This window comes from Amia ocellicauda, chromosome 5, assembly GCF_036373705.1.
Source record: "Amia ocellicauda isolate fAmiCal2 chromosome 5, fAmiCal2.hap1, whole genome shotgun sequence".
NCBI lineage: Eukaryota > Metazoa > Chordata > Actinopteri > Amiiformes > Amiidae > Amia > Amia ocellicauda.
The window spans coordinates 21370068-21397973 of NC_089854.1; the positions used below are offsets into that span (position 1 = coordinate 21370068).

Below are 27906 nucleotides of genomic sequence, written 5' to 3' on the forward strand. Positions count from 1 at the left end.
TGTGATTCAGTCTGTAATATATAATCTCCTCCAGTTGGAAATGTGCCTGCAGTTGTAGATTTTTATTTTTAGATTCTTGGAGAACCTGAGTGAGAACCTGACTCACAGTGATTTCCTCCCCCCCACGTCTAGTAACCTCACACAGGGTAATGCAGTCATACGACCAGAGGTGTGAGGTTTGAATATAGTGCAGTAAAGCACAACACAGTGCAGTGAATTTGTTATGAACCACGGGACACAGGAACAGGGAGACCCAGTTGCGGTTTGTGTTGGAGGTGGTCAGACAGACGTGGGTCGAATACCGTCAGGACAGGGAAATCACAGGTAAGGCAAATATGTGGTCGAGGTCACAGGCAATGGTCGGGCAATCAGGCAAACAAGCAATCAGGGGAAGTCCAAAGTCGTGGTCGGGAGGTAAAGGAGGTGGTCGAGGAATCAATGATATTTCAAGGCACAGGGAGACTGCTTGGAATTGTAGCTAACAATAACAAAACTTCACGAAGACTGAGACTTAGTGAGGGGTTTATATGTGAAGCAGAAAACCATTTTGGGAGGTGCAGGGCGAATGGGAGCAGAGGGTGATTGAACAAGTGCACATGGGTTTCAGGAATGTTGATTGAATGATTGAATGAAGGGAGCTGGGAGAGGTGACTGGTAAAGAAGGGCGATTGCGACATCTTGTGGGGAACTGGGGATGTGTTGTGAACTGTGACATTACCCCCTCTCTACAATCGGCTGCAGCCGAACCAGACCGGACATGGCAGGGACGGCCACGGGGCCGAGGAGCAGGTGCAGTGAGATGGGCAGAAAGGAAGTCTGTGATGAGAGATAGGTCAAGCACATCGGAGGCAGGAACCCAGGAGTACTCCTCTGGACCGTAACCCTCCCAGTCCACCAGGTATTGCAGGCGGCTCTGGAGGTGACTAAACTGGGTCACCAGCATTTTCCCCGGACCCAGGCTACAGTGTGGGTGACATCAGGATGACCAGAGGCAGGAGACGAATGGATCCAGTGGAGAAGGTGGGAGTGTACAGAAGTCAGAACATAAGTCTGGTTTGCCGGCCAAAAGGAAGGAGACGGATCAAGGCTAGTCCTTGCTGAATATTCCACAATATTCCATATTCCTCCAAGATATTCCACTGAATGGGATCCAAAATGTAAGAGGGAGACAGGATGGATTCCACGGACTGAGGAGCAGGAGAGGAGTCGAACTGGCGAGAAAGGGAGTCCGCTTTGACGTTCTTCGATGTACTCCAAGTTGCGGTGGTCAGTCAGAACCAGGAAGGGATGCTTGGAGCCCTCCAGCCAGTGTCTCCACTCCTCGAAATCCAGCTTGACAGCAAGGAGCTCACGGTTGCCAATGTCATAATTGCTCCGTCGGTGACAGCTTACGGGAGAAGAAAGCACAGGGATGAAGCTTGGGTGACTGTCCGTTTCGCTGCAAAAGGACAGCCCCCACTCCAGATTCAGAGGCATCTACCTCCACGATGAATGGGAGAGAGGGTTCCGGGTGTCTCAGGAGGGGGGCAGTAGCAAACAACGTCTTGAGGCGGGCAAATGCGGCAGTGGTGGAGTCTGCCTAGGTGAAAGTGCGTTTGGATCCCTTTAACAGAGAAGTTAATGAAGAGGCAGCAGTGCTGAAATTACGGATAAACCGCTGATAAAAGTTTGCAAAGCCCAGGAAGCGCTGCAGTTCCTTCACAGTGCGGGGCTGAGTCCAATCGATGATAGCGCTCACCTTCTCCAGGTCCATGTGCATGCTGCTGGCATCGATGACATAACCCAGGAAACCCACGTGCTGATGGTGGAACTTGCACTTCTCTTGATGTAGAGCCCGTTGCACAGCAGACACTGGAGCACCTGACGCACCTGGGAAACGTGCTCAGAGAGGGAGGAAGAGTAAATCAAGATGTCATCAATGTAGACAATAACAAAATGATGGAGAAAGGATCTCAGAGTCTCATTCACAAATGCCTGGAAGACAGAATGGGCATTGGCAAGGCCGAATGCAATGAACATGTATTCGTAATGGCCTATGTTAGTGATGAATGCTGTCTTCCATTCATCCCCCTCTCATATGCGGATGAGGTTGTAGGCGCTGTGCAGGTCCAGTTTGGTAAAAAAATGGGCTGCTCTTATTTGCTCCAGGGTGGCTGGTACTAAGGGCAGTGGGTACCGGTATTTTACAGTCACTGCGTTGAGCCCCCTGTAGTCGATGCAGAGCAGATGCAGAGACCACCGTCCTTCTTAGAAATGAAAAAGAAGCTGACCGAGGCTGGTGAAGTGGACGGACGGGTGATTCCCAGGTTCAGAGCCTCCTTGATGTACTCCTCCATGGCCTGTGACTCTGGGAGAGAGATGGTAAATGCACCCTCTACGAGGAGAGGTGCCCGAGAAGAGGTCAATGGCATAGTCCCAGCCTGGGTTTTGCTGAATGTCATGGGTGGCAGTGACCACTGGATCCCAATCTAGTCCCACTATGCCACCCTAGTTAGTTAGAGATGGGGACTTCCTACCACCCAAGTAGTCCCCACGTGCAGGTTCGGCAAATTTGCCTTTAATTAGTGTGGGCAAATAAAATATTTAAATCAATACAAAAGCTAAAAGTAGAAAAATAAACTATACTAAAACCCTAACTAAAGCCCAAAACCATACCCCCTAATCCCTGAGTTCACTAGCAGCGATATACAAAGGAGAATACATAGTCCCAATGCACAATCCTATATACGGTGATTGTCACCAGTCCCAATCCGGCCCAGAACACGGCCCATGGCCAGGTCTGCGTATTCAGGAGGAATCTGTGTTGGAGCAGAGAGAAGGGGGCTCTCCACATGTCTGACAGGCACCTGGAAAAACAGTTCTGCCCCCAGGATAGTATGTCCCCATCAGTCCAAGAAATGACTGGGTTGTGGTGCGTGAGCCACGGCAGGCTGAGAATGATGTCCGCTCCAGGAGACTCAATTACTAGGAATGGCAGACTTTCTGACTGATACACAGTATCGCACTCACAGGGTCTTCAGGGGAAGTGAAGGTGGAGCCAGGCGACTCGGACACACATCCCGGGAAAGGCCCAGACTGTCCACAATACAGGCAGAGCCGCTGCTGTAAACTCCTCTGTCTTTCATCGGGGGACAGACGTGTTCTGCCCAGCGGCATGGACTCCATCTCACAAACGGGGTTGGGTGCGAGGCTGAGGCTGGCAGGTGGATGAGACACAGCAGGAGTGGACCGGGTTCCCCTCGTCTTCATTAAGTTGTTCAGCCTGACCGCTGGATGAGTTGCTCAATGTGAGAGTTCGTCTCGGCACTCGAGCTCGGCTTACAACAAACTGCAATAATATGGATGCATTTTAGCTCTCCCTTTTATCTTTTCTCCCCCTTTCAACACTTTATGGTCAATAATGACTCGTGTTGTATGACATGTTGTATGTGATCAGGCCTAAGAGTTTTTGATCAAGTATGACACGTTTTGGTCATGAATATCACGTTTTCTATGACATCATATGTGATCTGGCCTAACACTTTTGGTCATGTATGACAGATTTTGTATAACATCATATGTGGTCTGGTCTTTTATTATTATTATTATTTATTCATTAGCAGACGCCCTTGTCCAGGGCGACTTATAAAATTTAAGAGCACGTCTTACTCGTTTTTGTCATGTATGACATATTCTGTATGACATCATATGTGGTCTGGCCTAACACTTTTTAGTCATGTATAACACATTTTGGTCATGAATGACACGTATTGTATTACATCATATGTAATCTGGCCTAACACTTTTTGGTCATGTATGAGATCATATGTCATGTTTTGCTAATGAATACGTGTTCCCGTATGACACTTTTTGGCTGTCCTGTACCATATGTTTTAACACTTACATCTCTGACACCTTGACAACCAACAGTATGGCTTAATATCCTAGATTGGAAATGAAAGTTTCTTGGCATGAAATGTGTTACAACATGTGAAAGTATCTGAAAAAAATATTTCAAATAATGGTGATGTTGATTATGATTATGATTATCATCATCAGCGAATATAACTGCTTGCAAATTTCAGAGAGGGAGTCTTGAAGCCGATAAAGCACAGCTGGCACAATCCAAGCCAGCCCGTGGTGACACTTTTATGAAGTAGAGTATTTGAAAGGCTTGATATTCAGATGAAAGTGGCACTTTAATAAAGAGAGATGACAGGCAGCGCAGCATTCTGCAGCACGTCTGCTTTTTAATCTGCCCCCCGTAATTACTGGCTTAGCAGAAAATGTCTCTTTGACTTCAGATCTTAAGTCTTAGGAAACTTCCAGGGAGGAAAATTGAGGGAGGAAATGAGATCTGTCGCGGGACAGCAAATCAATACGGAGGGCTGAATGGTTCTGGGCAAAGGAGGGTCCTTGGATTGTGGATTGAATAAAATGAGACTGTTGGGAGTTTAATGAAGATAATGACTGTCACCCTGCTGATTTCAATACCAACAGATGCACTGCTGAGTGACAGAACCTCAGTCTCCTCTCTCTGTGAACCATCTTGACTGACTGAATAATTGCTTAGATCTTCTCATATAAAAATACACGATAACATGCCATTGTCTAATGTGCCATGGTTTCCTGTTCAACACTGTGCAGTACTGGAAACTACAGTAGCACAACTTCCAATACTGCACCCAAAGACATGGGACAGAAAAGACATGGTGGGGGGTGACTACCTGGACGTAGTAATTTTGCCCAGGGTGAGGGTGAGGTCACGGTTATTTTTACACTGCTCTTTGTGTGCATGTGAGTCTGTGTACATCTGAATATGTATGTATGCATGTATGTTTCGACAGACAGATTTGTACTGGCACATATCTCCCATCATGGGGAGGAAACTGCACCTCATACAGGAAGCACTGCTTCAGAAGATTTGATGCAGCCTGCAAACATTGCTAATCTATTCATATTATCATTGTTATTATTGCTCTTGTGAGGAGCGGCGGCAGGTGGGGTGTTCAGAGCAGCGAGCGGGGGATGTGCGTGGGCACACAGGGATATTTTAAAGGGTGCTTCATTAACTTGTTTAACCAACAGTCTGGGAAATAAATAAATAAATAAATAAACATGACTCAGTGTGACAGACAGTAAATTATGAAATGCTGCCGGTGAACACAGCAGCGCTCCAGACTCCATCAATCCCCACATCTCTCTCTGCGTGGAAGCACACGGGATCTTTTCTGTTTCTTTTTCTTTGAAGCAAATATGGGAGCATAACAATCTTTGGCTGCGGTTATATGTATCGATGGTGGTGACACTTTGGGATCACGTAGGATAGCAACATTATGACAGACTCTCTGAAGCTCTGGGGTGCACTGTGCAGTACCAGGAACCCCCCCCACCCACACACAGTAGCCCAAAACTGCACAGGTGCTTCAGGAATTGCAACCTTTTGAACTGAGATTCGGGAGCCGGACAACCCCAATCTCGTGCCTGACTTCTGCCTTACCAAGCATCAGTGAGTCGGTGTCTCCCCACCCGAGTGTTCATGCACATGCATGCATGGCCCCTTATGACATCTGCCCCTACAAGGGTTGCCTGGGGAAGGCTCGCATCTTTAGGGATTGCCCCTCCGCCTGCAGGGTCTGGCTCCTGTTTTCTCCGTTCCTCCACAGGTTTGCCGTTCCTGTGCGGGCGACCGCCCAGCAGATCCTGTATGGACCAGCCAGGGGACTGACATCTTCAACCCTGAGGTGCTGGTGGCGTGTCGTCTGCGCAGTGAAACAGGCCCTGTGGGAGGGACGGAACATCTGCTTATTCAACAAGCAGGAGCTGGACCCAATTGTCATCGTGCGGAGGAGCATGGTACTAGTTAGGGATTATGTCAATCTGGAGGTCCATCAGAGGGGCAAGGAGGAAGCCTTTAAGAACTGGCAGATACAAGATCTGGGGGAGCTCAGGATCCCGTGATGGGACCCACCTCCGGGGACAGTCATCTCCCCCTGCTGGAGCCAGAGTCCAAGATCTTTTAACCTTTTATGAAAAGATTGGTTTTAAAAAAATGACTTTTAAAAAATGAATTTTAACTGTTTTTAAAGATTTAGTTGATTTTAAATGCACTTGTTTTGTTTGGGTATTTGGTTAGTTTTGTTCTGTTTTTTTCTATTGTCAAATACATTGGCCGTTAGGATTTTAATTTTAAATGCATCGGACTGTTTTGGTTTGTTTTTTATTTTATCATTTTATTTGTTTTTTGGTTTGTCCGGTGCATTTTCAGTTATTTTCAATGTATTTGACCCTTTTGTTGGTTTGCAGTTTTGCTTTAATCACGAGTTTGTTTTATTGTTTTATGCACTTGTTTATTTGAAGTTCATGTATTTTGTTTATGTTAATCACTTAAGATTTTAAAATTTGTAAGTGATTTTAAGAATTGATTTAAAAAAAAAATCATAAGTATTAAAATTTGTTTTGAATGTTTTTATTACTGATTGTAAAATACTTAAACTAATAAAACAGTATTTTACCAAGCATCAGTAACCGGACACACACGCACGTTCCCAGCATACATCTGCCCCCCCCACACACACACCACTTTTGCAGCAGCTCCTCGGCTCATTCCCGCTAGTGGGGGGGTTCTGCTGACCTCATCCTCATGACCAGGTCCTTGTTCTCTGAGTCAAGGCCAAAATAAACTGTTTACCTTCAACTACATACTTCTATTGGGGTTGTCTGAACTCCTGAATACATGTAAACTTGTAGGATTACTGCAGTACAATTTTTAGACCATCTTCAAAAGTGTTTAGGGATGATACTCCTTTTGTTATTTACCTCTTCACAACCTCAGCTTTGTGGCAAATGAATTAATTAACTGAATAATTGATTAGTTATGATGATAATCATTGTTTTATTTTGCATTTAACGTCCACAAATACTGATTCACGAACACTGATGGGAGGCGCATACTGGGTCAGGTCATGTAGCAAATAAACATTCAGCTTAATTTGAAATACATAGGCCGTGATTTGAACTGCTGGCTCTGTTTTTGGACGATATGCTCTTGCGGGATTGATTTTTTAAAACATGGTGTTTTGGTGGCCCCTTGTGGGAACTTTGAGTAGCAACAGATTTCCGAGCTTCCAGTTTTGCCAGATTTCCTGAGAAGTTGAGTTACACGTCAGAGTGGAACCTGTACTGGTGAGGGGACGTGTACTGTGACCTCAGCAGTTCGTGCGTATCAGCTGACCGGGGGACACAAGAAGGGATGGAACGTGTAGCTCCAATGCAAAACAGTGGTAAGAACCCATTAAAACACCGTAACGACTCAGACACGTGTATTATTATTATTATTATTATTATAATCATAATTCACATAGGTGTTTATTCCCTTAGGATTGCTTGATGTGTTGTATACGCATTTAAAATGCATATGCGTTGCTTTGCACTTCGGGAGATGAATATGCATGTCTCATCTCCGTTGTGTTTTCTCTGTGCACAGCGCAGGCGTGCAGACGTGCGCTTGTGTTGGACCGCTACGTGCGGCAGTCACACAGTGTACCGTCAGAGATGCAGGTTCAGCTCTGGTGGCCTGGATCCGGTTTAAATTCAATTAAAGCACGGCCTGGTCTTTGGTGTGTGGCGGGTTAGCGGGATAGCTTATTTAATAACGCGGTGTTTAATTGAGACTGTGCGTCAGATCAAATAAATCAATAAATCAAACGAACCTATTTACATAGCATCTGATGCAGCGTTTAACAACGTTTGATACACAGTTCCCACACGGCGGATACCTGCAGTGTGAGTTGCAGCACCCATCCAGTGTGTATGCAAATACAGACACTTGTTTTAGGATCATTTGGAAAAGATCACCTACACCAAAAAGTACTAGCACTAAAAAAAGAATTCCCCCTCAATGTTAAACTTTTAAAGAAGAACAATGTCTGCTGTCATTTTAGGATAACACAAATGCGGGTTATTTATATTGTTATTGAAAATAAATAGGATGTAGAAGTACGCATAGCCCATATTGATGATGACATAGTGTTAGATACGATGCACCCGACTATCCCGCAGGAGAAGGTGAGGTGACGTCATTGTTAGACGCACCTCTCTTCCTAAACGCCTAGCGGTGAGTACGTACGTATGGCTTAGCTTTTTACTTCAGGGGATAACTTGAGTTACAGAAATTAATTTAAAGTAAATTAATATACTTTGTATGCATGTTACAGTACGTTGTGCATGAAATGCAAAACTATTATTGGATATGTATTTTTATGGTTGAATGCCATAATAATATCAGTCATAATAATTATAGCACTAGTAGAAGGTTAGAAGCTGTAGTATAATACCAGGTTAGCAGGAAGTCTGATGAGGCACAACCCACCCCAGAGGCACCTCACCACGGAGGGCCAACGGGGCATCCACACCCAAGGTCTGACGAGCCATTGCAATTGATGGTCCAACCCCCCCACCCCCGATGGCCTCCTCCAGAGGGAAGAGCACAGCCAGCAGCACCGATTAAGAACTTTCTGATCTCCTTGCTGCTGTAACAACTATACTGCCTGGAGGGGAGGCAACCATTAGGTCTAGGCCCTAAGCCGTGGACCCCCAGAGATTCATTTTCTCCTACATGCCATCCATAGGAGTTTTTTTGTTTGTCTCTCCTCCGTGCCTAAATGGTTTATTTACTTAAATGTTCAGTCACTTTATTCTAGATCATGAAAAATGTTTACAGGTCTATATTTTATTTTATAGTATTTATGTATTTTACTTTGCTGTACGTTTGTTGTATGTTTACCACTCTGTAAAGCGCTCTGTGGCTACCCTGCGAAGGGCGCTATACAAATAAAAACTGACTGATAAAATTGATTGATTGAATACATAATAGTATGTTTATTAGCATATTATTATTATTTGCCCCCCACTTTCCCATGCTCTATTTTCCCCCTTTCTTCCCCCCACCCTCTCTGTCTTTCTCTCTCAATTTCAAATTCACAATCAGCTTTAATGACATGACCAGTTCATACAATGCCAAAACATTGATCCCGTGCATAATACGAGATTAAGTACATCAAAATACAAAGAGATTTTACATAAATACACAGAATTTTACTAAACCAAAGCACAGGATTTTGTCTTTATAGTTTGGGGACATGGTTAGGTTGAGTTCCTCATCTTGTTGCAAGCTGTGATATCTCTCTCTCTCTTTCCAGGTTTTTCCCTGGCCGGCCTCTCCACGACCCCCCGGAAGCGCCAGGTGCGTTTCTCTGCCCGTCACGACATCATGCTCCTGCGTGAGGTCATTGCCCAGAACCCCTTCTCCTCCAAGGAGCCCGGCCGCATCTGGTCTAGGGTGGGCGAGCTCGTCAGTACCGCCCTGCAGGATGAGAGCTTCGAGGTGGACGCCAGGCGCTGCAGGGAGAGGACCGCACTGCTCCTGGACTACTATAAGAAACAGGACTTTGCCAGCCTGCGGAGGTCAGAACCCCAACACCCCTACTCCCCTGGTACCGCTCCTGGGTCGGTCTTGGAGCATCAGTCCAAGTGGCTAGTATAGTGCTAGTATAGTGCAACAGAAAAAATGTGTGTGTGTGTGTGTGCAGGTTCGGGACGGAGCGTCTGTACGCACAGAAGGAGGACCTGCTACATGAGGTACTGGAGCTGGAGGCTGAGAAGGGTCTGCTAGGAGCTACAGAGAGCAAGTACCAGGACGAGGCAGCTGTGGAGCTGAGGAAGAGGGCGCTGGGAGAGCTGGAGCATCCTGAGTCTGAGGAGAAACCGGTGCCACTGACTCAGCCAGGGCCAGCAGAGGCAGGTGAGGAGATGCTGCCGAGCTGTGTCAGCACTTTCCTGTGGATGGCTGTCCAACCAGGGCACCACTATGAGTTATTAGTGGGTCTGGAGCAAACCCTCCCAGATCCGACAGTGGCCTTCTGCTGCTCTCTCCAGACAGACGTGGAGTGGGTGCCTGGGCAGTTAGTTTGGCATGTAGAAAGACTATAAGAGCAAAGACCTTGACTTTATCAGTGGCCCCAACCACAAGGCCATGGGATTTTAACCAGCTGGGACAAGAGGACAGCTGGGATAAAATGACCAGAACAGGTTGTGCATCACTAATACAGCGTCCCCATTCTTAGACTTCTTCTGTTCCTGTTGTAAATGACTTAAAAAACTTCTCCAACTCTAGTGCCAAAACAAGTATTTAAGACCCACGAAAAGCAATAAAATGAAATATCAATCGCTGCTCTAACTACAGCGAGTTGAGGAAGGACTTTAAGGGGGATTATGCAGTATTTTTTCCAAGAAACAACATTCTTGCAAGTTTCACAAGGAAACAAAATGATGTAATGCTTTGTAAACAGAACCTGTTTATTTTTCCACGTTCCCCTTTGGCCTTGGATTAAATCAAGGCCTGGACATATCTGCCAGTCATGAATGGCAAACCCAAGGCTTCATAATAACGTCACAGTGCGTGGATGAAAAGAGCTTCTTGCTGACACCCATACATGAGTGATGTAGCTATGGGAGTCAAAGGATTGATTTTTGAGTCTCATGGTCTCATCCAAGCTAACAGAACTTCTAGCATTACTTTAACTGAAGTATCCACCATTTATTCCTTGACCCTTCTCCACTGTTCCCTGTCTCCTCTCCACCCCCACACTCCAGAGATGGAGGAGCAACACTAACACCGGTAATAATATTACTTTAGATGATGTATCAATTTTTTCATTGTCCCCTGTCTCCCTCTCTCCCCCCAGTTGGGCTGCCCACCCCAGAGACAGAGGAGCAAGAAGAGCTGCCAGAGCTGGCTGCGCCAATGGCCAAGAGGCCCTGCCAGTGCTGCTGCCAGACGTACTCGGAGATCCTGAGTTTCCTGGAGAAGCGGGCGGAGGCGGAGCAGCACCTGCGCGAGGAGGAGGTGGCCCTGCGGCGCGAGGAGCTGGAGATCCAGAGGAGCAAGATCGCCCTGGAGAGGGAGAGGCTGAGCGCTGAGCGTAGGGAGAGGGAGCGCCGCTTCGAGCTGGAGAGCCAGGAGAGGCAGGTCATCTTGGACCTGCTCAAGGAGAAGGTGCTCCGGGGCTGAGGAGCAACGCCAGGGGAGGAGTAGGAGTGGGAAGCATAAAGAGGAAAAAGGAGAAGGAGTGTGAGAGAAAGAGAGAGGGAGAATACGACAGGGTGCTGGATACGTGTGTGTCGCAGCTAGAAATTATGTTTTCGCAATCCAGGTGGTGTCTCACCTTTCAGTCCCAGGTCTATTTTTGTGTGACCATGGAGAACAGTTTGTGTGGGAGTGGACATATTGGCCAGCCCAGGGTGGATCACAGGGGTGCCAGGTACGCTGTTCATCCTGCAAAAGCATCAGTGGTCATCTGCTGGGGAACCTGGTTCTGCAGGCTAAAGTGTAGGTACAGCTCTCTACAGTCCGACAGTTTTGGAGTGGGTGCCTGGGTGATCAGCAGGGCATGTAGCAAGAATATAAGTGCATAGTCCTCCCAGACCTTGGCTTTATCAGCGGCCCCACCCACAAGACCATGAGATTTTAACCAGCTGGGACAAGAGGACAGCCGGGATAAGATGACCAGGCTGAGAGATGTTCTGTACAGGCAATACAGCATCGCCATCCTTAAACCTGTTCTGGTCCTGTTGTCTCTGTATCTGCAGGTAAAGCAGGCACTCCCTGGAATCTGGAATAAACCGTTTGGGATGAAGAAGTCCTGATTGCTGGATTTGATTTGTGTATGCAATCAGAAAGACATTTATGGATTTATATGCTTAAGAATGGACACCAGGCCACACTGCTGCAGAACAGGCACAGGACAATCAAGCAAAAGTTATGATTAAAACTAGGAATGCTGACGTTGTATCTGTTCGATTTATAGATCTGGACATAACTGAAGAATGTCTTTGTTGGGCAATAATAATGCTGAAATAGCTGTTTGTGTTTGTGTGTTTTCTACAGGAAAAGTCTTTGGTTTTAGGTTATTTTGAAATAAACAAATAGGGACTGTGTTAATGCTTATGCTTAGAAACGTTATTTTATTATTGTAATATGTTCCTTCTGGTCAATTAAAACAAAAATAGTACTGTAGAACAATTAAGTAATTACTGTCTGTATTCAGTTTCAGCCTTTGGACTCAATGAATAAAGTGCTTTGGTGTAGTTGGTGTTCTCTATGTACAAAGGTGTTTCATTAATGCTTGACTTGCTTAATTTGTACTGTCCTGTTATCAGTTTTAATAAATCCAATTAAAACCCATTTTTGTCTATAACATACAGGGTAGTCTTTCTCATCTGAATAAAATAAACCACACAGAGCAATATTTTGTACGATCTCGAATACCTTTGTTACTACTGTAAACAATTTTATTTACAATATACGAATCCTATTATTATTATTATTATTATTATTATTATTATTATTATTATTATTATTATTATTATTATTTCCAAATCCTGCTACAATGTAGGCTTAAAACAGCGGAAACGGTCATTACCCTTTAACCTTCAGCTGCCAAACCAAAAGGACCTCTGATTGGCCGATCTCCGCACCAGCCTGCCTACGTGTGTTTATCTTCTGCGTTTTCATTGGTCGTCCCGGCTGCCCTTCCACAGAGCTGTTATCCAATCAGCATCCGGGGATGGCTCGGCTCCGTGACCGCATTGCTACAAAGTTTGCAGAAGCGTGAGAGAGAGAGACGGGGGGGGATTGTTGTATTTGCAACTATTTACAGCAACTCCTGGCTTATTTTTCTACACGTATTTAACGCATCTGTCTGTGGATGTGGATGAGAAGTGCATCGGTTGTTTAACAAGCGGATATCCATCCATTCACACGACCAATGCGGTGATATCCAGCCAGGCAGCTTCATGCATGCATTTCTTTGTAAACAACACTAAGTTCGGTCGTCATATAGCTGCACAAACACTAGCGGTTTGATCGTGGTCGAGTCTGATTAGTATTGGGGTATAATAACCAGCAGTGTGCGGACGGATCCTTTGGCGTTGTTCTTGTTTTCCATTCTTTTTGCGCGTTGACGTTGAGCCTAGTGTTTGGCGTCTCTTTTCTCTCTGCATTATTTTTGAAGCGTTAGCTCGTTTCAAAAGACCGTCTCCGTCCATTAAAGGCAGCTACTGCACCGCGGCCACCGTCCCAATCCCGGTAGCGACGTGCAAACAAACGGAAAGTAAGTGTCAACTGAGAAACATAGTTACTTTTTCTGCTTGTTCGGGGGGGGGGGGGGGGGGGAGCTGCTCTGCGTTAGTCTTTAACTTAGTGTTTGTCACTTATTCTTGACTGGCTGATCCGTTTCCTCCTTAAACGACAGTGGCTTAGATTGGATTGTGTAACCGGTTCTTCTTGATACTAGTGAGTTACAGTAGCAGCAGCAGCTGTAATAGTTGTTGAGTTGCTGCCAGATACCGACCAGGAGGGGATTTTATTTTTTGCAAAGGGAAGCATAGCCCCTTTGCGGTATCTATATAGGTCTATTATTGAATATTGTTATCTTGTTATTGCACACATGTCCAGGAAGCTGTTAGGCCCTCACAACAAGTCTGTCTTCTCTCCCTCTGGAGCGCCGCGGCGTTCGTATGATTTCCGCTCCAGAATGAATGTCGCAAAAAGTGGGTATCGGGTCTTTTCTGCCAACTCCACGGCAGCCTGCACGGAGCTGGCCAAGAAGATCACGGAGTGAGTACTGTCCCTCGTTGCCTTGTTGTGATCGTGATTGTGTGCATGGCATTGCGGGCGAGTCTGACATTGCGTTTTGCAGGGGTCGCTCCACGCAGCCTTCAGATTTGAATGTCTGATGTGTGTTTGCCCTTCCGCACAAGCACTGCGATCCATAGCTGCCAGTACAACGTGCCAGGGTCTGCAGATGGTAAAAAGCAGGGGAAGAATCGGGTCCACTCTGCTTCAGTGTGTGGCCTTCACGTGTTTGCACAATCCACATGATGTGTGTATAGTCTCATGTGGCAGGGGGTTGCACGAATTGTATGCATGCATGTATGTTATAAAGATGGACAGGGAACCAATCCCTGGCTCACCACTGTAGCTTTACCCAAACATCGCCCACCTCCGGAGAAGATGCATTGCTGATGGTGATGGGTGTGTGCAAGGGTGCAGGTGGTCTCTCAAGCCTGAACTATTGTGCCCCTTTCAGTAAGTGAACTGAATGAACAGGCTCTTCCCCCAGTCTCCAGCGTTATCGACAGGAGGCTCTTGGCCTGGTCCCACCCCTGCCTCTGTTGTAGTCAATAAAAACATAAAACAGGCCTGAGGCGAGGGATTGGCCCACATGAGGCTTTAACTGCAATTCTTGTGTGGTTTAATTCCTTCCACCTGTAGAAGGGTTCTCAGCTGTTCTGTAATGTCTGGGTCGTATTTGTAAGGGATCCCACCACCTTAAGATTGCATGTAGACTTACTAGGGGGACCTGTGTACCATTCCTTCCCTGATATTTAGGATTAAGTATCCTAACCCTAGATTAAAATTCAGCCAGCCCACCCACCCACTGCTCGCTCATTAAAACCACATTACTGTTCTGCAGGCTTGCATTAGGTAGAAGGACAAATCTGCTGCTGAGGTACCATAAAATATTGGCAACGCAGATTTGTTTTTCATGTGGGTTGGTTAATGTTTTAATTTGGTATTGGCCGCGGCAGGAATACCTGTAAACTTTCAGGCTTGTTATTAAAGGCTTGGTTCAGTACTGTTCTGTAGATCCATCACAGCTAGCTTTAATAGGTTTTTTTTTTTTTTTTTTTTTAATGTTTGCATGGAGACCGATACAGAAGGTGGTGTTTCCAACACTAGAGACTGCTACCAGATTGATTAATCAATGCAGATAATGGAGATGGGCCTTTGCACCAAAGCACAGACTCTGCGGAGGGATTTTGTGATGTGAATTTGACAATCATCTAAGAGATTATTGATCTTTGCTGTTCAGGAAATAAATCTAACCCCCACCGGTGCCTCTCTTCCTTATCTGCTCCAAGGTTTAATCAAACAGAGGTTATTTTGCTAACCGCTGTAACCCCAGAACCAGTCGGTGAAAGTAAAAATGTGTGCTTCAAGCTAAACAGGCCAATGTTTATGAATAAGCTCATTATCTGTGATCTGTGGCCGCTTCAGCAGCCCCTGAGCAGTCCTTGCTGGAGAGATGTCAACAGCCAGAGGAATTTGGAAAGTCCTTTTTGGTTTGCTCAGGCTGTTGTGTCTGGGGCCCGGTTTGTTTTTCCTCTTTGCGCAGGCAGATGCACTTAAATGACTGAAGTGTGAGTTGGGCCTTCTGTGCTTTCTTCACATTTTCAGCAATAACTTTCACACGGACATGGGCCTGAGAACCTACAGAACTCTGCCTGTCCTGGGCTGTTCCTTCCTCTGGTGATATGTCAGTGTAATTTTATTTTACTGCTTAGCTGAAGATACATACCAGCAAGCTGAACACAAACATGGCTTTCCAACTGTGAATCACCCAAGTGATACTCGTTTTCAAAGTATCTTCAATAGTGTGTGTCCATTCTGAAGGAAAATCCAGGAATTGTGGCCAGAGCATTTCTTTGGTTAAGCTTTGTGTAGGGTGACACTGACATGTCGCTTTGTGATTGTTTGGTTTTAAGACTATTCTGGTCAGGTAGGGACCGTTGACTAACTGATCTGGTGCTTTGAAAGATTGGAAACGCAAGACTTGTCTTTCTGTGAACTGTTTTTGTTGCAGTAAGAGTATTCTGTATCGGTAGTGTCAACATGTTTGTGCTGGATTTGTTTTTGTAATAATAAGGACTAGGTGTCAAAGGGTTTGGGCAGTTCCATCTTTCGAGGGCTGCCAGGGTTTCTTGGTCTACAAATAGTTTTTCTATCCTAGAAAGAAGGTAATGAAAGGGAAGACTCCACTCATCCAGGCTTGTGTGTTTGGCTTTCTAGTAGCTTTTTGATCCCAAAATTTATCCCAGCTGTTTCTCAAAGGAATGGCTGCAGGCCCCTTTGTGGTCTGAACAAAGGCGGCGCCTAAGGTTTTCTCTCCTGGTCTTAATTTGTGCTTATGGTCATTTCATTAAGTGGTTCCACAGCAATAACATGTTATTGTTCTCGTATAGAATAAAAGTTGCCTCTGCATGTTCTCAATATACACGAGCTGGAGAGACGCTAGCTGTACACTGTAGTGAGTATTAAATCTACACTTCCGTCTCTCCAGTGTCATTGTTCCCACGAGCTTGAATCCCTGCTCTTGGTCTTCAAGCAGCTGGGCCAAGGTCTGGGTGTGAAGCAGTGTGTTCTACCCTTTTACCCTGATCTTTAAAGAGATTAATGGTGAGAGGAGTCACGGCCACAGTGCTACTCTCCCTGGTATGTGAGGCTGTGGTCTTCCATTTGAATAGCTGAGCGGCATCTCAAGAGCAAATGTTAAGAAAACTGGAGCCCCCAGAAATGTTTGGCTTAGCTTTGTTTGTCGTGGGCTGATTTAAGGGCACACGGTTTTCCCGCTGTGCCCGATCTTGTATGTTTTTCTTCTGACAGCTGACACTCGGGGGCAGTCTGAGCTGTGGTATATTGGAATCGCATCTGATCTCAAGTATGGGGATTGTGTTCCACACTGTGTGTGGCTGCCTGGCATGCTATGGTGCTGCTGGTGGTGGTATATTTGCCTGTATCCTTTGTGTGACACGTGAGATTTGTTTTGGACATTTCAGGAGTGCAAGACCTTTTGAATTCATTCAGATTTAATCGTGCATTGGGTTTGTCTTGTCTTGGGTACATTTTTTTTTCCTTTTTATTATTAAAGAGTACCTATAAATTATTCATGATATTAAGTTACATAACCACTGAAGAAACAACTTCAATAAAAATACTTGTTCCCCATGACAGAGCTAAAACCTTACCATACCACAGTCTATCTAAAGCTGCAGTTGCTGTAGGCCAAGCAGTGAAGTTTGGACCCTTTCCTGCAGGCCTATTATAGGGTGTGGCCCTGGCCGCAGTCTCCGGCCAAACTCTCAATTTGCCATATCGTAAAAGTCTGTTGCTGTCAGAATTGCCTTTTTTCCCGGCTCCTATTGGTCTTGGTCAAGTCTCAAACCTGCATGGTTGGAGGTTAGGCTTTCCTGAAAGTGGTTTTCATACGGTTCCGCGAGTAACGTGGACCTCATGTTCAATTGGGTGGTGGAGAGTTAATCTTGAATTTTGTCATCTATATATTAAAGTATCACGTCAGTTTATTTGACACCACTTCACAGGAAAAGTGCTTCTTTGACTTTGTTGTGCTCTTCAAGGGCCAAGATTGCACTGGCTCGGGACAACAGGCACTTATAAACCTTGACTGTTGTTGTAGTGCACAGTTCAGGCCAGTAGGGGGTTCATGGAAAACTGATCAAACAACTATAGTCCCTGGACTCGTGCGCAGTCTTGAACTCTGAAAACGAACTGATGTGTGATGGTTTCATTTGAGTTTTGTCTTAAGGGGAAACTATTTACATTCCAGGAACCTCTATTGCATTGATAGTCTTCACACTGGTTTAATTCGTTATGCAGTTTGCTCGTTGGCTGTTTTTAAACTCATAACTTGTCTTGCAGGCGTCTTGGCGTTGAACTTGGCAAGTCAGTCGTCTACCAGGAGCCCAATCGAGGTGCGTGTTTCCCTCTTATTTGCACGAGAAGCAGCCTGAGCACAAATACCTGCACTTCTCGCCCCAGCCGTCATGGCTGGCCGCTCGTGTTCTGAGGTGTGAAAACTCATTTCACTTTTTGGTTTGAGATGCCGACTGCGTAAGTAACCTGCAGACACTCCTTAGCGGGTCTAGAAGGGATTGCCCTGCCTTGTTGGTCATTTATTTATTTAATGTTTTCTTTAAAGGAGATTTCTGTACCTTAATGTATTCGATTGCCAATTTGTTTTTGTTCTGGTTTTAAAACAGAGACCAGAGTAGATGTCAAAGAGTCCGTCCGCGGCCAAGACATCTTCATCATCCAGACCATTCCCAGGTGAGTTCGAGGATCCGCGCATTCTGCCTGTTCGGGTCCCTTTCCGAGTCATACTGCCTCTATTTGACTGGCTTAGTGGCCCCTCATAAATTTCCTGCCAGCTATATTAATGCATTTTGGATCCCCCTGTGTTGCTAAACGCACTGCATCGACTCCAGCCAAGTTCTAATTAAAACCCGTCAGACCACGAAGAAAACGTCACCAGCAGACGCACCTTGATGTTCGGTTCAAAAGTTTTCTTGGGCTCTCTGGAAGCTTCTGCCCTCCCCTGATCTCGGCACTGCCACGCGGCATTACTGTGCGGGGTTTGTTTGGTGCATCGCTGCACGCAGAAGGATAGTAGATGGTCAGAGTTGATGCACACTTGTCGTAATGCATGTGAAATTGTGAATTGATTTGTAGCCAACAATAAAATAAATCGAATTGCTCGAACAGGTGTGACGTGAATAGAAGTGCCTTTGCCGTTATGTAAATGCTTGCAGACTCATTTCTCTTTTCCTCTCTCCTCTTTAATCTTGCCTCTTGTGCTGAATGTAGAGATGTAAACACCGCCATCATGGAGTTGCTGGTCATGGCCTACGCCCTCAAGACCTCCTGTGCTAAGAACATCATCGGCGTCATCCCCTACTTTCCCTACAGCAAGCAGTGCAAGATGCGGAAGAGGGGCTCGATTGTCTGCAAGCTCCTGGCATCAATGCTGGCTAAAGCAGGTGAGGATTTGCATGCTTTTATGGGTGTGGTTATCTCCTTGCTGATGGACTGGGACCTGGTGCCTGTCTAGAGGATTTTACTGGTCACCATACAGGAGGTTGAGCACAGGCACACGGTGGTGGCACGTGCCTGTTTGTAACCAGTGTGTTTTGTCCTCTTCCCAGGTCTGACGCACATCATCACAATGGATTTACACCAGAAAGAGATCCAGGGTTTCTTTAGCTTCCCGGTGGACAACCTGCGCGCCTCCCCCTTCCTGCTGCAGTACATCCAGGAGGAGGTACCCTGAGCCCACGGGCTTAAGTGTGTCTATTAGCATAAATCGACATCAATAATAAGTGAAAATTGTTTTTCCTGGTTTTGTGATTTTTAGACCTTTGCTGTTTGTTCCCCTTGCAGATCCCAGACTATCGCAACGCAATTATAGTGGCAAAGTCGCCGTCTGCTGCTAAAAGGTAAATATAACATCGGCCAACCCCTCCACAGAGTGAATACAGAGGCCCATGCAAGACAAGGACGCGTGGCAGGGTTTTGAACTGCAGAGGGCTGGTGACTATTGCCCAGTGTAGTCTGATCCAGAGCGATCGAGGAGAAAGACCTCCCATTTTTGTTATGAAAAAGAGGTTGTTTCTATGTTTGGAATCTCGCAGGTGGAAGGAATGAGCAGGAAAGTTTCCCATGGATGTGTTTATTACATTTACTGTGGTGTACAGAATAAATATTTAGGTGTATCAAGTTTTGCCTATGCATTCCTGGAGCTGTTGCCTGCAGAACACTTCCTGAAATCGGCCAGTTGTGCTCAGAAGTGTGTGTGTGTGTCGCAGGGCTCAGTGTGATATGTATGTCTTTGTTGCAGGGCTCAGTCATATGCCGAGCGGCTGCGGCTGGGCTTGGCGGTGATGCACGGCGAGGCGCAGTGCTCAGAGTCCGACATGGCCGACGGCAGACACTCCCCGCCCTCCGTGAGGAACAGTACCGGACACCCAGGGCTGGAGCTCCCTTGTAAGAACCCCCTTCCGTCGGCAACGGTCGTGGTCGGCCCTCTAGGAGGTCTGCGTCTGTACCCTTGGCCAAGGGCAGCACACGGCGGCTCTGCCAAGCCCTTTCCATCACAGGCGCCGTGAGGTTCAATGCCCAGTGTGGTGTTGTGGGCATCGCCCCAATCCCAATACAATATATTGCATTATTTTAACATACAATTACCCATTTATACTGGGTTTGTACTGGAGCATTCTGGGTACAGTGCCTTGCTCGGGGGGACAACAGCAGTGTCCCCCACCTGGGACTGAACCCATGACCCCAATACACACACCGTTTATAATGTGATGGGTTCCCTTGGCCAAGGCAGATGACCAAACTGTCATAAAAACCCAGAGTCGTGAGTCATTGTTTCCGAGCTTCCTGCCTGCTCAAGTTGCCTCCCAGATGTGTGTTTATGCATTTATGAACAATGGCAACACTGTAAACATGTCACGGCTTGTAGGATCAGTGCTCGGGTTATTGGGGGGTCAACACACCGTTGAGGAATATAGGAACTGTATATTGTTTTTGTTACCATTGATGTTCCCATCCAGGACTTGAAAAATCTACACACGCCCTTTCTGTAGTTCGATCTGGAAATTCCCCACCTGTTGGTTTCATTATGAGATCGGGTCGGGTGGAGTTTTTTTTGTTTTCATAATTGACACACGGGTGACCTCACTGGATGTCCTGCTCACCTTCAGAAAATTGTCTTGTCAGACCAGTTTTTTTTTTTTTTTTTAAAACCTCTTCTTGCTTCTCAGTCTTTCCCTCTCTCCTTCTCTCCCTCCCTGTCTTCCCTTTTCCTCTCTCTCTGAGTTGGGGAAATACTGCACAAAAGATCTGGCTGATGCTGTGTAACAGAGTAATGATTTTGTGCCAGCACTGTGTGGTTTTGTATTGCAGTCAGAGTTTTTATAATATTTTATTTCCCAGGTAAACATTGTTTACATCCTCTTCTAAATTAGAAATGATCGTAATCAATATTTCCCGGGTGCCTGCAACTGATGCAGTTAGCAAAAACGATAAATGTAAATTTGTCTTTCCAATCATAGTGGACAAAGTAGGTTTTTCAAATCCTGTTGTTGTACCTGTGTCGTGCTGTGTGTTGAACTTGTGTTAATGTGCCATTTATTTTATTGGTAATAGGGAAGCAGCAGGCCCCGTTTCCTGGCATTGAGCTCCCAAGTATGACAGTAATCAATATTATGCTTTTGATCACCGTAATAACTCTCCAGATGGTTCTTTAACACATGCATGTAGAGTTTGTTGTGGTGAGGGCTTTCAATCTCTGATGCCAGGCACACTCCCTGAGACGCGGTTACCCCATTTCTATTGCCCTTCCAGAATCGCAAAAACCCAAAAGTAACCCAATCTCAAATGGGCTCTCGCTCGAGGCAGTCTGGACCTAGGGCGGTGTGCTGCAGATTCAAATTCGTGTCCCTGTGGCTCAGCACGGTTTCGCCTCTTTCAGCCAGAGCTCAGACTGTGTGTGAATAGTTTAACACCTGTGTGGAATACAGGGCCTGTATCTGCTACAGAGGAACCCTGTACCTCCAAACACACGGGTATCCCTTGTGAATCCCGACCTGGAACTCCAAAATTGGGCTCGTGCTTCAAATCCAAATCCCTGATGTGAAATGTTGAAACTCCAGTGGCGAGTCCTAGTATTTTTCGTTCATTCCCCAGTGAATTTATATCAGATTGTCGATTTGTTCTTCCATTTCTCTCCACCAGTACATTTAAAATAGAAGATAATAGGAACTAAATCCTTCAGGAGTGTGGTTTTGCCGCTGTAGGCTGGCTGTCTGGCACTGCCTGGCACTGGGCCGAGCCACGACAAGGTAAAGGTGGCATGGACAGGCAGTCGGAGTGACCCTGGCTGCAGGAGAGGAACCCCTGGCATGGCTGTAACTGTGGCATGTGTGCTGAGGAGGGGACCCAGGGGACCATCTTCCACTCCACTGAGATAGAAATTTAAAACCAACCGCGAGGTGCAGCTCAAAGCCAAGGCACGGCTGGTCACTTGGGTGCCTTGTGCTCAGAGGCTGCCCGTCTGCAGAGGGTGGTCTCTGTTGAAACTTGTCTGATCTTTTGTCACTGGCAATGGTGGCGAGCAGGAGTGGAAAATACGTCCCCGGGTCTCCACCCTGCATGACTGTGACGTTCGAGCGCGGTCAGCCCGATCAGTGCCCCTCTGCGAGCGATTTTCGCTCTGCCCACCGAGGGACCGGTGCCAAAGGCAGCAGGGGCCCTGCAGGATGGAGGGAGGCTCCGGGGAGTGTCCACTGCGCTGAGAGATCAAAGCCCTCTGTGTTGGGTGGTTGGACAGAATTGCCGTCCGCCCAGATTCATGGTTTCAGACCCGACTGTCTAACGGTGAATCGTGCCGATCGGTGTTGAAATCGTGAGGACGCTCTCGCCGTTCCCTCAGCAGTGGCTGGTTAGGGGGGCGGAGGTAGAGCGTTCTCCTCCCTGGTGACACGTGTATTAACTTCATTTGTATCCCTTTGTGCTTCTTTGGGCCTCTGCTACATACTTCATTTGACCTGTTTTTAGGATGCATTTGTTTTGCAGGGAGCCCAAATTTTTTTTGAATAAAGATGAATGCCAATTAGCATTTGACCTTCGACCCTGGGGGTTGATACACCAGTCGCCAGCAACGCAAAACTCGGATTTGTCACACAATCACGATTTTACAGCTGCTGATTGATATTTTGCCCAATCATTCTCGCTCCATGTAAGAGATCCCAGTTTAACGATCTATAATCCAGCTAATAAGTCAAACACAATGCTGTTTAACACCAGAGGTACGAGACTACCTGAAAAGAGCCTCCAACCTCTGTAGATCCCTCCGCTGCTTTCTAATTCTGTGCTGTTAGTCTCCTAATGAAGATTCATTACCCCAGAAGCAAAAGAAAAAGGAACTAATGAAGAAGTTATTTTTGTGTTGGAATACTAAACCCTAACTTTTGTCTTTTGTTCTGCCAAAATGTTGTTCTTGGAGACATGTCCAAAGAACAAGAGAATTTTTGATGGCAGGCTTTTTATCCGGTACTGTCTTCGTGTGATCAAGCCCGTCCTGTTCTGTGTAACCTGTAGTCATTAAAAACTCTAATGAGATGCGAGGGGCTCGTCAACGTTCTCACTGTCTGGAAGCGGGATCTCGAACCCTTATCGCAGCGCTGGCTTTTGTTTCCTAGTTCCACTCTCTCTGTGGTCTGAGCCTTCAGGAGTTTGGAGAAAATAACTATTGCCCAACTGTCTGTCCAATCTTTTTTTTGCTCCCCTTGTAGCAGCACGTATATGGTCTCGGACCCCCACTGTTTCTATGGCTTCTATTCTGGTAGACAGTTTGCACACTGGTCAATATGGCCGTATCTGGGCACCGAGCTTCCCTGGCCATCAGTTGGTGTCACAGGCTCTGGATGTGGGGCATGAGCAAAGCCGCTGTCGAGATGGGGGATGGGACCGTGGATGCACAGGGTGAACTTTAGCAGCTCTGGTTACCTGCATTGGTTTGTGTGGGCTTTGATGGACTGATAACGCATCCTGTTATTTCATGTCTATTTTAAAGCTCCAGCACTTGCGAGTGGTTAAGGTGCCACCTTGAATCATCAGAGCTTTTCTCATTTTATTGTTACACATTACAAATTCTGTTTCTGATCGAATATCTGGACCAGGCTTATTGGTTTCGGTGCTGGCAGCTTTAAAATACATAAGTCTGAATGGGTATGATGGGTGGAAGAGCAGCTTGTTATAATGGTGCATGGCATGTTCTGTATGAGGGACCTGATATGATATTAAGGAACTTTTTTCTTTTAGTAGGTGGGGTAAAATGGGAGACTGATATATATTCCCTGCCAGCTCAATAATAACTTCCCTGCCCCCCCCCGAAGTCGGGAAAGCTTTGCCAAGGGATGAATCCCTAAAGTACAAATCATGTTGAAGGAATGCCAACTATTATAACGGGAGACATTAATCGACAAGCTAATAACTTTGTGAACTTGATTTTGAAGCCCCATATTGATTTTGGTCCCTAGCTGCACTTCCCTGGTGCTTTCCAGCCCAGTTGTTAAGCCGAGGTATGTACCATCACACCCTGGACGTTGGTGTTGGCGTCCACTCCAGAGGTGCCATGTGGCACTGACCCACCCCCCAAGGAAGTCGTGGATAAGTTTCCCAGCTTCGAAGACCGCCCGGCCAGTCTTTTGTCAGATAACCCCCTGCCTTCACTCTGTGGAGTGAGAGGCTGAGATCGGGAGAGGGGTGGGAAGGGACGTGCTTTAGGCTGTATGTGCTTTTGTGGGGTTGTGTATACACAATCCAAAGAACAAATCCATAAAAATGCCTTGCATTTTTAGGAAGCTTACTTGAACCCAACTTACCCAATCTACATGGTTGATTTTGTTTTTTGCGGTGTTCTTAATTTTTGGGGAATTTATTAAATTTATTAAATAAACCTCTGATAAACGCACCCTTTTTGCATTCCAGTGATGATGGCGAAGGAGAAACCGCCCATCACGGTGGTGGGGGACGTGGGAGGACGGATTGCCATCATTGTTGTAAGACATAGAGATTTTTCCATTTCCTTTTACTGTGCTTCGGGAACAACATCCATTCACAGCATCGCCTTCACTTTCTTTTCATATTCATTCTGTTCACCCAGTAGGAGTGAGGTGTCTTAATACTGGGGGGGGTTTCTTTTGGTGGAAACTGGGTAAAAAGGAAGATTTTTAAAGCATTAATCAAATGGGGAGAGAGAGAAGGAAACCTCTTCACCTGCATGCAATTTGCATGCGTGTGCTGACATTGCCATTGTGTGTCCCGTCAGGACGACATCATCGACGATGTGGAGGACTTTGTGGCGACGGCAGAGATCCTGAAGGAGCGAGGCGCCTACAAGATCTACATCATGGCCACGCACGGCCTGCTGTCTGCCGACGCCCCCCGTCTCATCGAGGAGTCGGCCATTGATGAGGTCAGTCCCATCCCCTGGAGCGTTTACGGCCTCTCGGGGGTCATTGTTAGGAAAGGTGGTGGAGGAGAACTTGTGAAGAATCTGAAGAACAGTGGATTTGTTCTGCTCTTGATTCTTGGACTTTAAGACCCTTTTATAAGCATGTACAGTTGTGAGTAGGGTTAGGGTGGGATCCAATGTTTAAACGTCAACAAAAACGGTTTGTTCTGCATACAAGTGAACTCTGCTATATTGGAAAGCTGCACCAACTGAACCCGTCCAGAGAGCTTAAGCTTGTGAATGTTTTAAAAGGACGCGGTTTGGAATTGTCCCCCCTGTCCTGATCATTTGTGTGTTTTCCGTATCGTCTCCAGGTGGTGGTCACCAACACCGTGCCCCATGAGGTGCAGAAGCTGCAGTGCCCCAAGATCAAGACGGTGGATGTCAGCATGATCCTGGCCGAGGCCATCCGCCGCATCCACAACGGCGAGTCCATGGCGTACCTCTTCCGCAACATCACTGTGGACGACTAACGTGGTGTACGGGGGTGGGGGGAGGTGTGGGTGGTGCGGTGCGGTGCCAGCCACGTCTGTCCGGCGCTCGACACGGCAGAGCAGAGCCCGACTGCTGAGCACGGGGGCGACGACACGATGATAAACACAAACACAATTCCAGAAGGCTCCCGTCCCGCCTGAGCCCAGACCGATCGGACGCTGCTGCCATGCTGGTAAGATCAGAAGCGGCTCCGTTTCTGGTCTGATTGTATGATTTCTCCTCCCACCCACTTTGTTTTTGTCTTTTTTTTTTTTGTATTCTGACCCAGTGGAATTGGAAGATAGTAAATTTGTTTCAGGAACTTCTATAAAGCGTGGTTATGTGGATCTGTTGTGTTTACTGGGTTTACTCTGCATGCAGGCGACGCACACTTCAAAACAAACACGCCAACAGGGAAACCTGTAAACGGTTGTCCTGCCCCCTTACTGGCTTCAGCTTTCCCTGCCAACGCTGTGCCAGGGACTGTAATCCATGCCAACCATTCCCATGCTGCATTCTCTTTATTGATCAGTGTTCGTGAGTTATACGAGCAGTTCCGGTAGTTATGGTGTGAATATATAGCTGTAAAGATGTCAAGATGTCGGTGTTTTATAAACTGTTATTAGAAAGAAATGAATGGTTTTATTTTTTCACCCAGGAGTTTGTTCACATCCTGGCTGGCTTAGTAACTGCTTTGTGACACCTTGTGACAGGCAGAAAAGTATCTATTTTCTGTTGTCGTTTCGAATCCTGCATTCGCTATGAATAATGACCTGCCCAGCTGTGAAGAGCTCTCTTCTGTCAGCCGCATGGCGCTCCCCCAGGTCTGTCGCTCGCCAGGGAGTGCTCTAGTGGACCGGTGTCGTCCGGGCGTCTGTGATTAGCGATGGATTAATGGGAGATTTTCTGTGTCCAGATAACCTCCATGGAACTGACCTCCCCCAGCCCCCATGCCCTCCGCAGATTAACGCACAACCTTGGCAGGTTTTGCCGACGTCTGCACAAAGGGGTGATAGGCTTCTATGCAGTTATATACACGCACATGTATATATGAAGGGATAACTGTACCAAACCTCTGAACAAAAGTTTCTCTGTGTTTGTCCCATCACACGGTTTGTCATCCCCCTCTCCACCATTTTCTGTCCCTCTGCCTCCCATCCCTCAGAGTGTCGACACCGCTTTTGTGCGGAGGCTCTCGTTGTGTGTCAGTCTCCCTGTGTCCAGCTCGGAGCGCTGCATTGAACCCCCAGTGTTATACCACTGTGTGTGTGTAGAAGCTATTCACTGTGACTTAATGCTTTAATTAAAACCATGAGTACGCACAGCCTAGAACTGAATTCTAAACCAGAGACACACACTGTGCTCTCAGTCCTATTGATATCCTGTACATGCGTTTTACTTTGTTTGCAGGCATTTGCCCTGTTAACGTGTTTCAGGTGTGATTGTGTATGACATGGGTAAATGTGTGTTTTTATTATTCTTGGGCTTTGTAAATAAAACAAACCCATTAATAAATGTGTGCACACAGTATTAGTGAGACTTCAGTGTTTTTGTCATGCCGAGATGATTTGCACTGATGAGTCTGGAAGCCCCGATGGAAACTTCGTTGATCTAAGATCGAAGCTTCAGACGTTTAAGAACATTGTGTGTGTGACATTTGCTCAAGCCTTCATTTTGTAAGTTCCCAGCTAGGCGCCACTTTTTTTTTTCTCTTGCTTCTGTGGTTGGTACAAAAGCTTGAATTTGCTCATTAGAGATTTTTCCAGGTCTGATAGTCTTCCAACTTGCAATGCATAATTACACCACTGGAGGGCGATCCCAGCAACTTCACTGATCCTGAAAACAGCACTCGGATTATTATAATGTATATTTTCACCTACGCTGAAGATCATGCAAGTCATATCCCCTCATTTCAGGCTCATGCAGTTTCTCTGGGATTGTCTGACGTTCCTCCACCCTCTTAGGAAACTAACTTGTATTTATTTTAAGTTTGTATGATTTATTTTTCTTTCTTGGTTTCAATATTGTCACGGTAAGAGTCTCATTGTTATGATGTGGCTTTGAGACCTTGCACTCGGGTGTAATCTGAATAAAATAAAATAACGTGTTATTGAAAGCAGTGGGGTATACTGCCCAGATTCTGTGCTTGCATAGCTTATAATCTGGATGCAAGTTTCCACTCTTTAGATCCTACTGTATGTTGTCTAAGAATTCGTTTAGATTTCTGTTGCTCATACACAGAGAAAAACATCAAACTATGGGGCTGTGAACCTCTCTTGCCTTTGTGGCTGTCAAGTGGAAAGGGCTGTTGCTGGACCTTTGTCCTGTTTCTGTTCTTTCCCCATTTTTGTCTTTTATTACGGATTTATTTGGTACTTTCATTGCCACCATCTCTTCTGAGACATTGCTACGTCCTCCTGCCTGGGTTGACATTTTCATTTGTGTTGTGCGTCAGATATGCGTTACTGATTTTAAACTAATTCCTTGCTTTTGCTTTCCTCCTGGTTCAGCTTTTCCAAACTGCAAAATATCTGTAAAATGTTACAACTTATGTTCGATTTTTCATTCATGTAAACATTAACGAGCCGGTTCCATGTTTGTACCCTGATGATAATAAAATAATTAAATTACACTGGCAGCATTTGTGGACTTATTGTAGTTTCCAGTTTTCAATTAGGTGGACATCTTAAGGAGAAGGAAATCAATCGTTTTTTAACCTTTGAGACTGTCATGA

General features: G+C 46.1%; 2 protein-coding genes across 6 annotated transcripts; both read left to right on the plus strand.

Moving 5' to 3' along the window:
* Positions 1-7205: 7205 nt before the first annotated feature.
* LOC136749766 (uncharacterized) lies at positions 7206-12249 on the plus strand. The gene is made up of 4 exons (XM_066704285.1): positions 7206-7262; positions 9180-9444; positions 9570-9781; positions 10725-12249. The coding sequence occupies exons 1-4, from the start codon at positions 7232-7234 to the stop codon at positions 11048-11050; spliced, it is 834 nt and encodes a 277-aa protein (XP_066560382.1). The 5' UTR covers positions 7206-7231; the 3' UTR covers positions 11051-12249.
* A 358-nt stretch (positions 12250-12607) lies between these two features.
* Positions 12608-27804, plus strand: prpsap1 (phosphoribosyl pyrophosphate synthetase-associated protein 1). Of its 5 annotated transcripts, none has more exons than XM_066704288.1 (12): positions 12608-13151; positions 13496-13657; positions 17540-17592; positions 17881-17947; positions 18485-18657; positions 18823-18938; positions 19058-19113; positions 19515-19660; positions 20828-20866; positions 24173-24243; positions 24513-24659; positions 25013-27804. In XM_066704288.1, the coding sequence occupies exons 2-12, from the start codon at positions 13575-13577 to the stop codon at positions 25169-25171; spliced, it is 1110 nt and encodes a 369-aa protein (XP_066560385.1). In that variant the 5' UTR covers positions 12608-13151; positions 13496-13574; the 3' UTR covers positions 25172-27804. The 5 variants fall into 5 exon arrangements, with proteins under 5 accessions (XP_066560385.1, XP_066560386.1, XP_066560387.1 ...); XM_066704289.1 differs by having other exon boundaries at positions 12609-13151; positions 13543-13657; XM_066704290.1 differs by having other exon boundaries at positions 12609-13151; positions 13574-13657.
* The last annotated feature ends 102 nt before the right edge of the window (positions 27805-27906 follow it).